Consider the following 17,139-nt stretch of genomic DNA (forward strand, 5'->3'; position numbering starts at 1 on the left):
CAAATCTTACAGCCCAGAAGATATAAAAGAGTATGTGGTTGTCTCCCCTTTTTTAAAAAAAAGGGAACTAGCTATTGTAAAGCATGTGCTGTGGAAGAACGTGTGCTGAAGTTTCATGTTTCAGGTAATCTTTTTAAAATAATGGCAGTCTAGATTGCATCAGTTAGTTTAAAAACTGCGATGCTATTGGTAGGGACAGAATGGGATTAGAGCCAAAGTTTGACTCTGTTTCTGCCAAAGTCTGTATCAGATTTAAGACACATGCTTCTGCAAGCTTCCACGGAGGTTGTGAAAAAAGTTTTAATACAGAGTTGGATTACAGCTCTCTGTAGCTCAAAACATTGGCCGTTATACTACCATCTTAAAAGGCAGCTGTAACCCAGAGCACAGAGTATAGCATATTTTTATATTTTCTGGACCACAAATGAATTGAGTCCCTTTGTGAGTCTAGATGGGAGATCAGTTAATAACGTTAATGTGAATCTGTACCTGGTTACTTGTGAGAGTATTCGATAAAACCAAGCAAACTCTTAAAAACTTTTTTCAAATGTACGTAAAGAACAGTCTACGAAATGACATTGTCTAGGTGAATTATAATTGTGTTGGATGAGACAACAATTATTTACTTTCTCACGTGCATATTCTGTTTGGATTTACAACTGAAATTTTGGAAGCTTTTTTTTTTTTAATTGTTGCAAGAAATGCATTTCGAAACAGAGTCTTCCAGCTGTATGATATCAACTGCGTAGTAATCTGTGGATCTTAAACATCAGAATGTACAAACGGTGGGCAACCTTGAATATTTTCATGGTGTCTTTTCTGCATTTCCTGCAGGGATCTGATTATGAGTATGGACCTGTGAAGGTAGGTGGGCTTTAATTTACTAATACAGCAAATCTCAATTTGTCTGAGAATACATGAATTGCATTGCATGAAGTGGCGGTAGTGTCTAAATGATTTTTGTTTGTTTACCTATTTGGTGGTGTGAGTAATTGTTGTTCAGTTACACTGATATCAAGTAAGCAGAGAGGAACCAGTATTCTGTACTAAATAGTTTAATCCATAATCATTGTTTGATAGTTTTGCCCTTTTAAATTTGCCTTATAAAGTTTCTGCCTTAAATAAATCCTTTAATATCGGTTTTAAAAATAAAAAATTAACTTGAAAGTCAGAAAATTTAGATTTTTTTTAAAAAATAGATGCTCCTTATCATTTTGCATTAGTATATTATCTAGGGAATTACATACAAGGTATAGTAAGATTTCCTCTGACGCACTTGTTCAGTAATTTGCCACCAATTAATGTCTCTTCTCATTGTTGTTACTTTATCCAGATTTTTAACCTATGCAGTGACAGATAATAATGCAGCATATTGACCAGAGATTCAGTTTTCTTCTGAATGGGATTTGTACATTGAAAATTAAGACGAAGCATCCTCATGAATGTGGGACTTTTCAGATCTGACTTTTTGAGAAAATGTAAATACTCCCCAGACAGTAATTTCTAAAGGAAATCAAGAGTCAAATAAGATTCCTAGTTTGTAGGATTTTCAAGTCACAGTTAATGCGGTGTGCTCCTGAGACACTAGCAAGTCCTTGTGACATTAAGGAAAAAAAACAACACCAGTTACTCTTGTTCTTACTTCAGAGAACGTCTTCCTTTACTAAGCAATGACCACATACTAGTCCATAAAACACACTGAATTTTGACCTCTGTTCCAAGAGGCTGGGTTGCACACACAAACGCAGAGATCCTCTACAAGAATGACAATTAGCATTAGTGCATGATATGTGTTTGAGAATGACAAATGACTAGTCCCTCTGCATCCTCCTGGTATGAAGTTTTAATTTACATCGTGAACAGTCAGTAATTTGAAACAGTGAAAACTGGTATAATCAGTTTGTTCATTTCCTTTGCACCTTGATTGACAAATCATTGATTTCTTCCCTGGAGATGACTAAACCTGTCTGTGACTGGGTGTACAACAGAAGTAAAAGATATGATGAGAACTCTGTCTGCAGATACAGCACAGAGTGCTAATTCAGTATATTGGTAGTCCAATAGTTATGTGAGTAAAAAATCTTTCACTGAATTTTGTAACAGTATACGCTCCCCCAAGAATAAATACAATGGCTTATTTAGCTATGATATTCTTAATAGCTTTTCTGCACACTGTATGTACTATGATGCCACTGTCATACAGCCTTTTCAACATACGTACAGCTGTAATGGTTGACATTTGGCTGCACTGTCAATTAGTCACAGTTTGGCCATAACGTATTACTGCAGTATAAGACCAATTACGCTCCAGCACTAACATGAAGGTGTGGTGTAGGTCACTCTAAAAAAAGATCTGTGTTTCAAGTAGACTTCACTGCATGATAAAACCAAAGTTAATTTCTCTGCTTTCTCATACTTGAAATATTCTTCTCTTTTTTTGTGGAGAGAGAGATTAGTGGTTGAGTTTTAAGCACATTTAAGTTTTTAGATATTTTACTTCTTGACATCAAGATTTTGATATCATTTTGGCATTTACTTCAGATGAATTTCCTAAAAATACAACTCTGTAATGTAATGATGTTTAACGTAATCCATAGATTCCTAGCCGTTAGGGGGAGAAAATGCCATTTGATTAATCTAGTCTAACTGCCTGAATTTTGCAAGACTACGATCTACAGCACTTCTACTATTGTCTGGCCTCTTCCCCTCGTAGTTTAATCACTGCCCAGTTGCTCCTCTTGGGTAAGATCATCTCTTCTGTTATGCCGTATAGAAGGGAGTTAATGGACCTAAAAGGCCATGTGGCGAGGAAATATAGCTATGTAGGATCATATTGTGACTTATCTGGTGCTATTTAGCTGTTAAGTATTTCTCCTGCTTGCAAATAGCAGCTCTGTCACCCCAGAGGGTTGCATATGTAACCAAGGATGCTACGAACATTACTTTAGTTGCAGAACACAGAAAATATATAGCAATTCATACCATAAACGTCTAAAGCTCTTTTACGTCAATGAGAGCTGTGATTGAGTAACAACTGCAGAATAGAGATGTGTGTAGTATACTAAAAATTACACTCACATGCCGTTAAGGAACATTAGTTGGGTTGCAAAGTCAAGCATGCAAAAGTCAGAAAATACTAGAATTAAGATTGATTTTTGCGTGCTTGACTCTGCAAACCTAAATAATATTTTACATACAAAGTATGTGTGGAATTTCCCAAATTAACCCCTACCCCACAAAAAATAACATAATGTGGTATCATATTGCCATCCACATAGTTCATCAGCAGGGTTGGAACCTTTACATCCACCACAGACCTCTGCCATTTGAGGTAAGAGAGTAACTAATAGCAATGGTAGGTGTCTCCTCTGTGTGGCCCAGTGCTAGAGCGGGGGATGAGATACACACTTTCCCAGTAGGTTTCACAGATATTTGCTGACTGCAGAGAAATGTTGAGAACCCCAGGAATTTTGGGTTGCATTCCAGGCTCCGTAGGGTAGAGTCTCTAGTGGGCACAGACCCTTCTGCCCATTCCCCCTTCTCCCCACCTAGGATTGCTAACATTCCCTTATTACAAGGGACGTCCATTATTTTTTCATCTCTGTACGACAAGACCGGGACTTGCTGAGTGCTGCAAAAAGCAGATAGAAATATGCCTGGTGAATGTAGGTGATGCTTATTAATTATTATTGATGAAGATGATACTATCAGGAGAAGGGGTGGGGTGAGGATGCTAAGAGAACAGTCTCTTATTTTTTAAATACAGTGTTGGGAATCCTACAGGCCTCACCCCAAGTTGAGCCCTTCTGCCCTGCCCAGTCTCTTCGCTGCTCCCGGCTCCTCATGCCAGACCCATTCTCCTCATCTAACTGGTATTCAGTTTTCTAGCTCCTCATCCCACTCCAGGTATCCTTGCCCAACCAGACTCAGTTCCTCCCCTCCCAGCATCTCCATCTAAGCTGTTTCTCTCCCCATCAGCTACTCACTGATTCTCCTGCCCATCTTCCCAGTTCCCACTGGCTCCCAATCTCAGTCTCCCATCCTGGGCTCTTCCTCCAGTCTCAGTGTCCCCACGTCACCGGGCTCCTTGTCCAGCTCTCTTTGCCCAGCCTGTCTCAGTTGTCCCCTCACACCCTGGCTCCTTGCTAGATATGTCTCCCCTGCCCAGTAGTTCCCAGTCCCAATCTTGACAGTTCCACCCCCTCTTGCCCCCCAGCTCTGTCTCTGATCCCAGTTCGCTGTCCCAGCTTCAACATCTCCCCTGGCCCTCCCATTTCCCTCCCTGGAGCCCAGTTCCAGCCACCATCTCCCTTCCTGCCAGCCTCCAGTGCCAGCCTTCCTGCCTCTACCTTCGGTCCCTTATCCCAATCTCCTCCGCACCTACCTCAGGTCTGGCTCTTGATCCCTGTGCATTCAAATTAGGCAATGTCCTTCTCCACACTGCCTGAGCCCAGAAGATGGGGCATTGCATGCACCAAAGGGACAGACTCCCTGCTTTCAGTTTTGGGGCCTGTGCCTGGCCCAGCCACCCTTAGCTGCAATTACAGGGCAAGTCCTGTTCACTCTGGGCTGGAGCATGCTCAGTGCAGATGGAACCTTTAGAGATTTCAGCTGCTAAACTCTAAATCATCTCTACAGAACATGTGAGAGCTGTGCTTTTTCAAAGGCTGACAATTTGGGTGGATTTTCATGCGAATGGCAAAAGGCACATTCCTGACACAAAGGCCACTTGCTTATCAAACTTCAAGTAACTGCTCCACTGCCTGGAGGGAGTGGGAGTGTCTAAGTTAAAGGTCACCAGTGTTTTTAACATGAGCTAAATGGTGTATTTTTCTGTAAGCTCATTCACGGAAATGGCTGAAGCATTTTGGCTGAAACTTTCCAAAAACAAAATTCAGCCAGAGGCAGACATTAGCCAGGAAAAAGTTCATCCTGAACAGTTAAAGTTTGGTAAAGTTATGAGCAACTGAAAACAAAGTCTTCTAATGGGAATCGTGAGGCATCCTTCATAATAGATAATGCTGCCAGCCCCATCTAAAATAATGGCGGGCATCAGTAGTGACTCTACAGCGAAGGTCGTGTTGCGATTGGCACAAAATTGGAAATCCTTCTAATTCACACTTTAATGATTGGATCCAGGCTGCAAAATTTGGCACACTGGCTGTTCAGACAAGAATTGCATTTTCCATGTCACTTTTTTTAAGACTATTTATTAATTTTTGCAGAGGAAACATTAAGAAATGTTCCCTTGTTGAAATTTTATCCTGACAGTCTCTTATTTTTAGGAATCTGCTGGCTAAATAACTCCAACTATTTTTCCTATCTCTCTCCCAGAAATTCTCTATTTTTAAGTATCACAGGCATAGGCCACTTTTTCCAGAACTTTAAAATTAAATACTAAGAGAGCTATTCCTTTTATTCATCATAACCCAATTGATCTCCACCAAGAAAAGCCAATGGAACTGCTCCGATCCGTCAGCTACTTCTTTTCTCTAACACTACAGCTGTTTTTGTAATGGAAGTGCAAGTTCCTCATCTCTGAAACTTGGCCTTCAACTTTCCCTGCCTCTTTTCACTCTCTGCCAACCCCTCTTTGAAATGGAGAGATGAAGCCTAAGTTGTCAGATCCACAGCCCACCTCTTCTGCTGAAGTCTGCTCCCTCTGGCAGACCTCCTGTAGTTATTAGAGAGGAGCCCTGGGCTTACAGACCTGAGGAAGACCATTGGACTGGAACTCCTCTGCTAAACTTAACTGCAAGATAAGGGATTCTAGATATTCCCCAGCCTCATGAAAACCACTGTACCTTCTCTAATTACTCATGCATCCACACACAGTTAAAACCACTTGTTTTCTAGGCACCCCACACTCATACAGTTAAATCTGTAGAGGCTGTTTGCAGTCCAACAGTCTTCCGGAGGCCCATCAGACTGGGATTCCCACAGGAGGCTTACCAGAGGTAGAAACTGCCTCCAGAGCACAACTGGTACATATATTCCTGTGGCATGGCCCTCACCAGTCCACTCAGCTTGCTTTGCTGCACAATGTTGAGAAAGGGGGCGTGGGTCTGTCTTCAATATGATCTTCATCCCCGGGGGTACATAGCTAGAGCAGGCCTTATGCCTCTGCGATCACAGGGAGTGTGAATGTAAACGGTCTTCATGCAGGGTGCCCAGGGAGGAGGGAGGTTCTATTTTTCTTTTCCAAAAGCCAGTCATGCTCTGTCCCTTAATGACCACACTGGCATTGTCTTTCAGATAAAAAGCTATGCATCAGTGCAGTGCCATCTATAACCCTGCTGTTGAGGTCAGGAAATTGGAAGCTGTGGAGTAAGTGTGTTTGACATTAAATTCTGAGGCTGAGCTGCTTAAAGATAAGCTTGTAGGATGCAACACCCTGAAAAGCCAAAATCCAGTTGAGGAGATTTTGCAAATCTAAAATACAGCATCCTAGCTCCTTCTCAAGTTCCAGCTGTGATCAGTGGCTGTATTCTGCAGACGATTTTGCCCACCTTTCATAAAAAGACGAGTCAGTGAATTTCCTATCACATCTGACTCTTTTCTTATGGAGGCTACAATACCTGGAAGCAGAGCCTAGGACACAGTGACCAATAGAGAGGGAGTTTCAAGGCTGCTGGAAAATATTCCCCGCTTTTAACTAGGCATCTCTTCAGTGTTCCTTGCACCTCACCTTCTATAGCAGTTAGCAAACTGTTTGAAATGACCAGTATGAAACAGTGGCTTTCAACAACAGTTCTTGCTTTTGCTGTACCTTTGCTGATGTTGATTTACGATGTCTGAAGTTGATAGTCACTATGAGCAATGTCTTACAAAACCTGCACAATGTTCCTGTGCTTCCCCTGAAGAGTATGATTTCCCTCCAGTAAATCATGGAGAAAGCCGGTTTGTTCCTGGCTTCTATCTCTCATCAACTTTCAAAGCAACACAGGAAGATTAAAGCAGAATTCTGTTTTATTGCCATCCCGCACTGCATCAGTCCTTGACTCTTTTCTTATCCATTTGGAAAGGAAACTAATAATGCTGTTACCTTAGATAGCACAACTCTTGTTCATGAGAAACAGCAGGAGAAATCCTCCTGGCTGCACAGTCTCAGTAGGAAATGTAATGTCTGGAGATTCAGCAGACCTCTCTTAATACGATGAGCTGTTTAGGATAATCAAACACAGGCTGGCAGATGCTTTCAATCAATCATTAGCTGTTTGAACTAAAGACAGCAGCTAACTAAACATGGACATCAATCTTGGTCCACAACTGGAAGGCTATAAAACTGGTGGGGAGAAGCTATGGTAGACGGGGAGTAGAAGACATTTTTAGACAATCGTAGGGGGTCACCATTCTGCTGGTTGGTGATCACAGTGAAATAAAAATAAGCAAGTAACTTGGATATAGCAAACATTTACTTATTGATGGTCTTCCTCTGCATCCCTTACTCATGCCTTGTCTACATGAGAGATTTGCTTCAGCTGTACCACCAGCAACCAGTCATCAGTGTTGTTGCACTGGTGCAAACTCCTAGTGTAGACAAACAAATCAGAAACAAGGCTAGCCTGCTTGAAAATGGGGTAAGCTACTCTGGTGCAAATTGGGGCTTGTAGCAGATTTGCCTGTCTGCAGTAGTGGCTTTCTACTGGTGCAGGTACTCCAGTGGCTTGCTGCAATCCCCACAGTGGATGAGGCCTGAGTACGCACAGTATTGACCACTCACCATCCACTTGAAGCAGTGTATTCTTATGCACTGCTTTAAATCTAGATTTGTTTTTGCTGAGGGCTTTTTAAAAATCATTATCATAAAAAACCTCACATAGCAGTTGTGTTGTTACAGTGAAGTGACTGGGGACAATGTTTATTTTAAACCCTCTTGATATAGCAAGTGAGTGCACTTCTAAAAGCTGACCACTGCTATATATCAAAAGGGGCTTTAAAATAAACATTGTTTTCAGTCCCTTAGGGCTAACTCTTGCCCTGAAGGCACAGCCACAGTACGCAGTGGAGGAGTGCCCAACTGCCCCAGGTGAGCAGTAGGAGGCATTCTGCTCCAAGGAGGCAGGATACCTCTCAGAGCTCGCTGGCACACAATGAAAGCACACGTGCAGAGCCGTCCCTTGGGTAGGGAGAATCGGGGCACTTTGGGGGGCCCCACGCTTCAATAAAATCGGGACTGTCCCGATATTTAGCACTTTGTCCTGCATCCCAACCAATGTACGGTCGGGATGCCATTTGTCCTGATATTCAGGTGAGGAGGCGGGTGGGGAGGTGAGGCAGAAGGCAGGCAGGCGAGCAGGCTGAGGAGGTGAATGAGGAGGTGACAGGCAGGCGAATGGCAAGGACGAGACCAGCAGGCGGAGGGGTGGGGTGGGCGCACTGGATGGATGGTGAGGAGATTAGCGGGGAGGTGAGTGGCAGGCAGGCGGGTGAGGAGGCAAGTGGCAAGTGGACAGTGGGGTTGGGGGTGAGGAGGCGAGCAGTGGCCTGGTGCGCCGGGTGGATAGTGAGGAGACTAGCAGGAAGGCTGATTTATCCTGGGCCCCACACCCCGCAAGGATGGCCCTGCACATGTGGTACTACATCCTTACTCCCCTTGCACCGTGCCCGTCCCTTTGGGGCTACTATGGATCTGCCCTGTCTCCTCCCCATCCCCTTAGGGGTATGGTGCCTAGCCCTTGCACAGACTGTAGGGGCAGGGCAGAAGGAGAAAGGTCCTTGCGACATTCCCCCCACTGAACACTGTGCACCCATGTGAGGGGCAAGGCAGAATTTGGATTTTCATGATAACTATTCAAAGTAGTCACAGTTTTCTGTGTATATAGATAGAGCAAAAAAACACAGCATACTAGTTTGCTCATGTTCAGATTATTGTGCTTGTTGAGCTGCATTTACGTGCCTACTCTTCCCCCCTCCCTCTTCCCCCCACAAAATATGATTTCTAGTGTATGACTTCTGTCTCCTCAGCTGGTGATACAACGCCATCTAGGGTCCTTGGGATCTAAACAGAACTGCATCAGGTAGCCAGCTGGAGGCATGCTATGGAATGGATGACATTTTGCAAGACTGAATGGGCATCACACTGAGGTTTGGAAAGGGATGATTTCAGGGCTTGTTTTGCAGATGGCTTTATTTCAGCCATAGGCACTTTTCTAGCTGTGGGTTTCATGCTGCGCCTGATGACACGCCTGCAGCACCACTGACTGCAACAGTGCTGTTTGCATGGAACTTAAGAGTTAAGTTTGGCTCTTGTTCAAGTGCAAGATGTTTGCATCTTGTTGGCATACTCTTTGTAGTGCTGCCAGTGGAGAGTAATGCGCACAACTGGTCAAGCCCTTTAATTTGAATTAGGAACATGATTCAGAAGCCTTTTCCTCTGGATACTTGACTGACCAGCTAGGGAAATATTACTTAAGAAAAATTACAGTTCCAGAAAATTGTATGCATGAGGGAGAGGTAACATAATTTCAGTCAGTGATGGCAGTATCTCTGCATTATACAGTGACATTTAGAAATCCTGCTTCTTTGATTGGCTAGTCACAGTTCTAAGTCATTGATTAAAGCAACCCAGGTCAGAACCAGATACTGATGAAAGGACAAAACAACAGAAAGCTCCAGGGCATTAAAAGAATATTTGCAATGAATAGTGCATATTTAGGTTCTCTAGCTTGCTTCTCCATGTCTGGGACAGTCCAGAATCATTGTCCAAAGCCCTGGGCCTTGCAAATAATGTACAGTTACCAAACTCAAATGGCAACTCCCTGGAAACATTCATATACCCCTGTAATAGAACATTTCTTGACATGTGTGCCCTGTCACAGTATTAAATTAGCTCCTAATATTCTTTGTGATACAATATTACTAATCAGTGTCCGGAGTGGAATTCTGTACTGTTCCAAGCCTAATGTCAATTTGGAAAGAAAATATTTCAGCATCACGGGAAAGTATGGGTGCATATGGTATTTATACAAACAATGGTCCAAAGAATGTTTTAATAAGAACTACAAAGCAGATAGTACCATTTGGCTCGTACTGACTGTCTTAGACAATCCCAGTGTGTTTAGGATGGAATTCACTGATGCCCCTTCACATGCCAAGCTATTGGATTTTGCATGGGGAAGCATGCATGTGCATGAGAAGGGGGTATGGAATCCACTACCTCAACTATTGTGGGCTAAGACGGGGCAGGTCCCCAGCACCTCCAGCCCTGCTTCTTTCTTCTCTCTGCCTCCCAGTAGCTGACCTTCTTGCTTCTCCTCCCACATCTGAGCTTGTCAGTGGTTTCCCATCCAGGAGCTTTAGGAGTCTCCCTTCAGTCTTTTTCTCTGGCTCCCCCAGTATAAGCAGGAGGTGGTCTGGCTGCAGCAGCTCTCCTCCTGCCTGTGCAGCTCCTTAGCCCCACACGGATCCCGACTGAACACTTAGAGGACGGGGCCGTGGGCAGCACACATACGTTAAAAACAACAATAATAATTGAGATGAAAACATGGGCCCCAATCAGCCACCAGCCAGCGATGGATGGAATGCAGTTGGCATCTTCCCTATTCAGGTACAGTCCCTGGAGCCGTCCTGAAGGCCACTAAAAGGGTGAAGAATTGCTGGAGCACAGCTCCATGGCTGCCACATGCTACCTCTGCCTTGGAACGGTCCCTGCAGCCAGGTCTGTGGTGGTGAAGCTCCCCATAGCAGTGGACCTTCCAAGGAGAGAGATTGAGGTTGTCCTATGACTCCTTTGCACCAATCTACTAGAGTATAGGGACAGCGCTGCACAGCTCCATTAGGCCCATTCTTGTTAATTTCATATTTATCTGTGGGACTGCTGTCTCTGTGATTAGCCTCCAGAAAGTTGTGTGGTTTGTGTTCTCTTGGCCGACTCTGCTCTTCAGTAAGAAAACCAAGAGATCTCTTATTAGAGCGGTGTGAAATGTTTATGTTACAAACTCCAAACTCATTGAGAGCTTGCTATCATTCATAAACCTTGCAGTCTGATTCTGAGAAGTAGTGTTGTTTAAATGAGAGACCAAACTGACTCCCTAAACCCTCCCTGACTCCTTTCCGCAAGCATACACCCACCTCCCCGCCTTTTACTACAAAAGCTACTTCTGGCTAACGGGGAGGGGAGGGAATATATTTATGAGATGCCTTTCGATAAAATATTAGCAGCACTTAACTGCAGCAAACGTGACAAAAAATTGAATTGACCTGAGTTTATTTATGGCTTTACCTTAAAATCTGGTGAAAATCTGCAGGGTTTTTTTTTTGTTGTTGGTTTTTTTTGCTTCCTTTGAGTTTTTGAGTTCATCCAGTTCAAAGGCCCAGAGTGAAACCCAGGGGTAGAAGTCAAAGCACATTACTTTGCATATGTCTCTGAGGGCTTTGATAGTATAAGCATGCTGTTAAAGTGCTAGAAGTCTGATCTGCATTTGCTGTAGCTTTACAAAGGATGCAATTCCAGTGGTGAAATCAATCAAACTATAGAACAGCTGCTTCCTTGAAACTACAGTGTAACTAAAATAGTTCTGCTGTGAAAACACATCATATTCAGCTAAGCCAGTAGCCATTTTATGACCATTTTGTGGCTATGAATGTGAAGATTAAGAAGCAGAAGATTAATTAAACCTCCTATTTCACTGAGTGAGTTACTAGGATATGAGAGATAGGAATGAACTTTTCCTCATGCATGGGATCACACAGTTGGAACATGATAAGCATGTTTCCCTGTCTCTGAAGTTTTAGGTAGTGGTCCAAGAATGTGCTGCCAAGATTTTAATGAGGGGCTCCGTGAAATATTCCCCCTGTCGGTGATACGTGTGACATTCCCTGGGTAGAATACTCCGAGACAAATCCATCAATCCCATCCTCCCTCACGCAAACTCCAGACAAAACTTGATTAATTTTACATATTTTTACTCCCAGAAATCCACCCATTACAGACTCCCCCTCCTCCATCCTTCCATCCTTACCCTAGGACCCAGTACCTCACAACCCACCATGCTCCAGTGCTCTTCCTCACACCATGCTGGTGGTGCAGACATGTTATCCTGCAGCTTCTTTACAACAGTGGTGGCAGGCAGGTTGTCCTGCTCTCTGACTGTAGAGGGGCTGGATCGGTGGAGAGGAGGTCCCTTTTGTGGGTGTGGTCAGTTGGAGAAATGGATCCTCTTTACTTTTTGATGCAGGCAGGTGTCCAATGAATGTGAGAGGTCTCCTAGTTGTTGTGAGTACCCGATGGATCTCGCCTAGGCTAGCACTTGGGAGAACAGAGCTCCAGGCTCCCTCCCAGTATGAACTCTTCAAACTTTGGTTGACAGCTGGACAGGCAGGCACTAACAGGGAGAGAGTTGGGCTGCAGGACTCCCACTTGGTGTAGCAGCAACTTGGCCATGTCTTCTCCTCTTCCTCATGCATTGCTGGAGCTGCAGGGACTAACAGTGCATTGCCTATGTGGACCTATAGCTACAGGGGGAAGATGCAAGAGGTCATGGCGGTAAAGAGCATATTCAGAGAGGGCTGAATACTTTAACAGCCTTAGCATTTTGGAGCGTGTTGTGAAACAATTGCTGCTGTCTGTCCATAATTATCACATCACTATGCAGAGGGCCACGCTGGAGATTTTGGGATATACCCCAAACATAACTGACACAATTTACATAACCAATGTGTACGGGGGGAGGGAGGGGCAGAGGGGGAATCTTTAAGTTTTTTCCAACTTCCTGTTGCAGAAATTGAGCCCAGCTGCATATTCTTGTCAATCCTAGCTCTCCATTTGTGCACAACACGTTTACATTTTCAAGGTTATCTTTGCAAGGGAAAGAGCTAGAGACTGCCTTTTAAAAAAGTAAAGATAAAATTCTCCTTTACAGGGCCCTCAAACTGGCTCTGTCAACAAGCGGCTTTTGTGAGCCCTTCCAGCTCATCACTGTATGGGCCCTTCTGTAACAATGACAACAAACTATATGGTCTGAATGATACGGAAATCCCAATACAATGGGATAGCTTACACTTTTTTTCCAGAGTGTTAGAGGCAGATAGGAATATCCTAAGGCAAGAGTGGTGAGTAGCAATGTTCAAATAACTTAAGTCCATATTAGTGAACCAGTGAGTAGCTTCAGAAGTGGTTTGGCATAAGTCTGACATGCCACCGGCAAACAATCAAAGCGGGCACTGATTTACAATGTGATCCATAGTTTGCGACTGGCATGCACATTGTGCATTGTCTCTTATCTTGCAGAGCTGTAAGAGATGACAGCATCTGCTGTGCAAAGTTCTGAAATGGTTCAATGCGGACCATTGTTTCTAGGGTAGGTTGAAGCCTAGGAGTTTTTTAGCGGGGTTGGCAATCAGATGTTTGTTTGGGACATTAACATTATCCCAGAACTCTTTCCCGTGTGCCTCAGGATGGAATGAGGATGCTTTAAGAACTTTAGTCCAATCCCCAAAAACCTTGCAAGATTTCAGATGTGTCTTTGGAAGGTTCTGAAGGTAGTCCTGAATTGGTAAATTCAAGTTGGCCATGGTTTGCCTGTACTCATGAGCTTTGTGTGTGTCTCTCCCAATTTTTGGGTCGGAGCACACATGCCACAGTGGAAAACTATTGAATGAGTGTTCATTTTAATCCATTACGGCATGAAGTTGCACATCCAGAGATTTGTTAAGTGAGCTGTCCGCCAGACAGGTGTGCAATATTCAGCAGCCAAATAATGACCACTTAAAGCTAGAATGAGGTCATGGAACTTTACTGTCTGATTATTAAGCCAGCTTCCTGTAACAAAGTAAGAGGCCATCAAGTTCAGGATCAGCCCATTTCATACAAGACAGCAATGTTAAAATTGGAACTCTATTACTAGGAAGCCAAAAAATGTAATTACTTGTTTAGGATCACATTGATAATTAGCAAAGTGCTTGATTTGCACATTACTGTAGCTAATGATTATCATGTGCAATGTGCAAATCAAGTACTTTGCTAATTTATAATTTATAACATACTTATAGGCAAGTACTTCACAGTGGATAGTGTTACAGATGTGAATTCATGTGTCATGATTTCATAGCTGATATAAATTCAGAAATATTGTTCAGATGGAATGTCGAGAAATAGAGAATTTCCGTAATGCTACTCAGAAATGACATACCATTGCTGGTGATGTCATAATGACTGCAAGCCAGATCCCAGTTTGTTAGACATATGGTAAAGCTGGACTCTTGTTACAGGATTTTATAGGGTACCGCAGTAGGTTGTTAATAAGGCTATGATTTACTCTTGCAAGTCTGATGTTTTCAAGCTGCTCAAGGTTTTCTCTCATAATTTTAGTACACCTCTATCCCAATATAACATGACCCAATATAACACAAATTTGGATATAACGCGGTAAAGCAGTGCTCCGGGGGAGGGGGGTCAGGGCTGCGCACTCCGGTGGATCAAAGCAAGTTTGATATAACGCGGTTTCACCTATAACGCAGTACGATTTTTTGGCTCCCGAGGACAGCGTTATATCAAGGTAGAGGTGTATAGAGCACTGCAAATGTGAAAGTCACTGTTTCACGATAAGTCTACAAAAAAAAAACAGACAATTCAGCAGCTGGTTTCCCAGACTACTGCCTATCATGCTGAACAATATTGTCTCATTTCCTTGTACTTCCCAAGCTGCCTGTCTGTATCTATCCATTGTCTCTTGTCTTTTACTTAGATTGTAAGCTCTTTGGGTCAGAGACTGGCTTGTTCTGTGTTTGTACATCACCTAGCACAATGGGGTCCTGATCCATGACTAGGGCTCCTAGACTGTACAGTAATAATAACAGTAATGATGATGATATTGGAATTCCTCGAGTGGAGTTCATGCTGCTGCAGAGCCCACACAAGTCTCCCACCACGGCTTAAACCCAAGAGTGGATGGCAAAACAGAGGAGTCTTCACATAATATATGGGTCTTTGTGGTGGCTTGACATAAGCTGGTGATGGGATAGGCTGGGAGGGAAGGAGGTTTGCTATTATCCAAGTAATACCCAAGTAATTCTACAAGTGGAACTGGGCAAAACTTTTTGTGCAAAATATTTTTTTGCTAAAAATTTTCAGATTGGGTCATCCTAAACAATTCGCAGATTTGGGTCAGTTTTGGCAAATTGTTTTAGCTGGGTATAAAAAAAAATCAGAAACGTTGAAATGGTTTATTTCATTCTGGAAGGAACCATTTTGACGTTTAATTCCAGAAAAAATGTTTCATTTTGGAATCTCCCACAATTTAATTTTTTAGATGTAAAAACATTTAAAAAACCTCAAAATCAAAATAAAATATTTCAGTTAATGGAAAACAAACACTTTGGGGACATTTTGTTTCACCAAACAAATTTCACTCTGGCTCAACCCGAAACAAATTCAGTTTTTTTTAAAATGTTTCAGTTTAGCCACTGAATTGAAAAATTGATTCTTTGCACAGCTCGACACACAAGTAGCACAGGAGGTGTGTGGCCACATCATCTCATAGGCTCTAGTAACCAGGGGTACCAAGTATCTGCAATTCCAGTGGAGGCTGATGGGAGCTATGGGTGTTCCATGTCTCTGCAAACTGGACCCATAATGGCTATTGACTAATGCATTTTCTGTGCATATACATGCAGGAATAAATATGAATAGAAACTAGGTTATTTTCAGATACACCACACAAAGACATGCGACACCAAAGTAACTGGCCATTTCAGTGCTGTGGTAATTAATACACAAATTATTTTAAAGGCTGGATCAACCGTAGTTGGATAGCATCCAAGCAGCACTGGCAGCTATACAACAGATAACTCTAGATAAAAAGATTGTGATTATTTCATCTCACCACCTTCCTTATGACCTCTCATGAATGTAACAGTACTCCTACTTACTTACCAGGATGAACAAATTCACATCCAGATTTTTTATCCCTTTTACATTTTCAAATGACAGCTGTAAGCTGAAATTGTCCAGATGCTCATGCTACATTGTGAGTAGCACTCTCCCAGGATAAACGGATTAATGTTAAAAAAAGAGATTTATTTCAAACTTATTTTAAAATGTTTGTAACATGATATTAACAAGGTCTCCACTCTGTGTTATGCAGACTCTCTCCTTGTCAAGATACAGCAGTTGGCATCCCTATATAGCTTAGCCACTGAGAAGCTGTATCAGTGCTCCATTAAACAAGACAATATTACTGAGGTCTACCTTTCCCTGGCCTGAGACATAGGAATCATAACTAAGCTTTCCATTGCTATTTGTGTAATGCTCATTACAACAGCATCCATGTCTGTGAGTCTGGAAAGCACTGGAATGTTTGCTTAGGTGTGAAAGTGGTGTGGGTAGGACTTTGGGGGAGATGATTTTATCAGTTAAATGTTTTCATGAGGCCTTTCTTGGGTTGTGATGGCTGCCAGTAAGTTCCTCGGCCCAGTAGCTCCCATTGGCCTGGAGCAGTGATCCACGTCCAGTGGGAGCTGCTATCGGCCGGACCTGTGGACGGGGCAGGTAAACAAACCATCCCGTCCCGTCCCGCCAGGGGCTTTCCCTACACAAGCGGCGACCCCAGTTTGACAAACACTGATATAGAGTGAAAGGTATAAGTGGGACCATGGTCAAATTAATGAAAATGAAGCCTTGGTTTTTAGTCAAGCTTTGGCCTGGTCTACACTACGCGTTTAAATCGATTTAAAGAGCATTAAATCGATTTAACGCTGTACCCGTCCACACTACAACGCCCTTTATATCGATATAAAGGGCTCTTTAAATTGATTTCTGTACTCCACCCCGACGAGAGGAGTGGCGCTAAATTCGATATTAACATATCGGATTACGGTTAGTGTGGATGGAAATCATAGAATCATAGAATCATAGAATCAAAAGGTTGGAAGGGACCTCACGAGGTCATCTAGTCCAATCCCCTGCTAAAGGCAGGACCATTTTCCCTAAATAATCCCAGTCAGGGTGCGGTCTAGCCGGACCTTAAATAGCTCTAAAGATGGAGATTCTACCACCTCCCTAGGTAACCCATTCCAATACTTCACCACTCTCCTAGTCAGAAAGTTTTTTCTAATATCCAGCCTCGACTTCCGCAACTGCAACTTCAAACCATTGCTCCTTGTTCTGTCCTCCGTCACCACTGAGAACAGCCTAGCTCC

The 17,139-nt window shown here is 43.0% G+C and overlaps 1 protein-coding gene across 1 annotated transcript in view; it reads left to right on the forward strand.

Annotated features, from left to right (window-relative positions):
* Nucleotides 1–68: 68 nt before the first annotated feature.
* The window catches only part of VEGFD (vascular endothelial growth factor D), a 56,419-nt gene continuing 39,348 nt past the window's right edge, over nucleotides 69–17,139 (forward strand). Inside the window, exon 1 of the mRNA XM_032773750.2 lies at nucleotides 69–864. Within this exon, the coding sequence (XP_032629641.1) occupies nucleotides 775–864 (90 nt within the window). The 5' untranslated portion in view covers nucleotides 69–774. The remainder of the gene's footprint in view (nucleotides 865–17,139) is intronic.

This window comes from Chelonoidis abingdonii, chromosome 1 (assembly GCF_003597395.2).
Source record: "Chelonoidis abingdonii isolate Lonesome George chromosome 1, CheloAbing_2.0, whole genome shotgun sequence".
NCBI lineage: Eukaryota > Metazoa > Chordata > Testudines > Testudinidae > Chelonoidis > Chelonoidis abingdonii.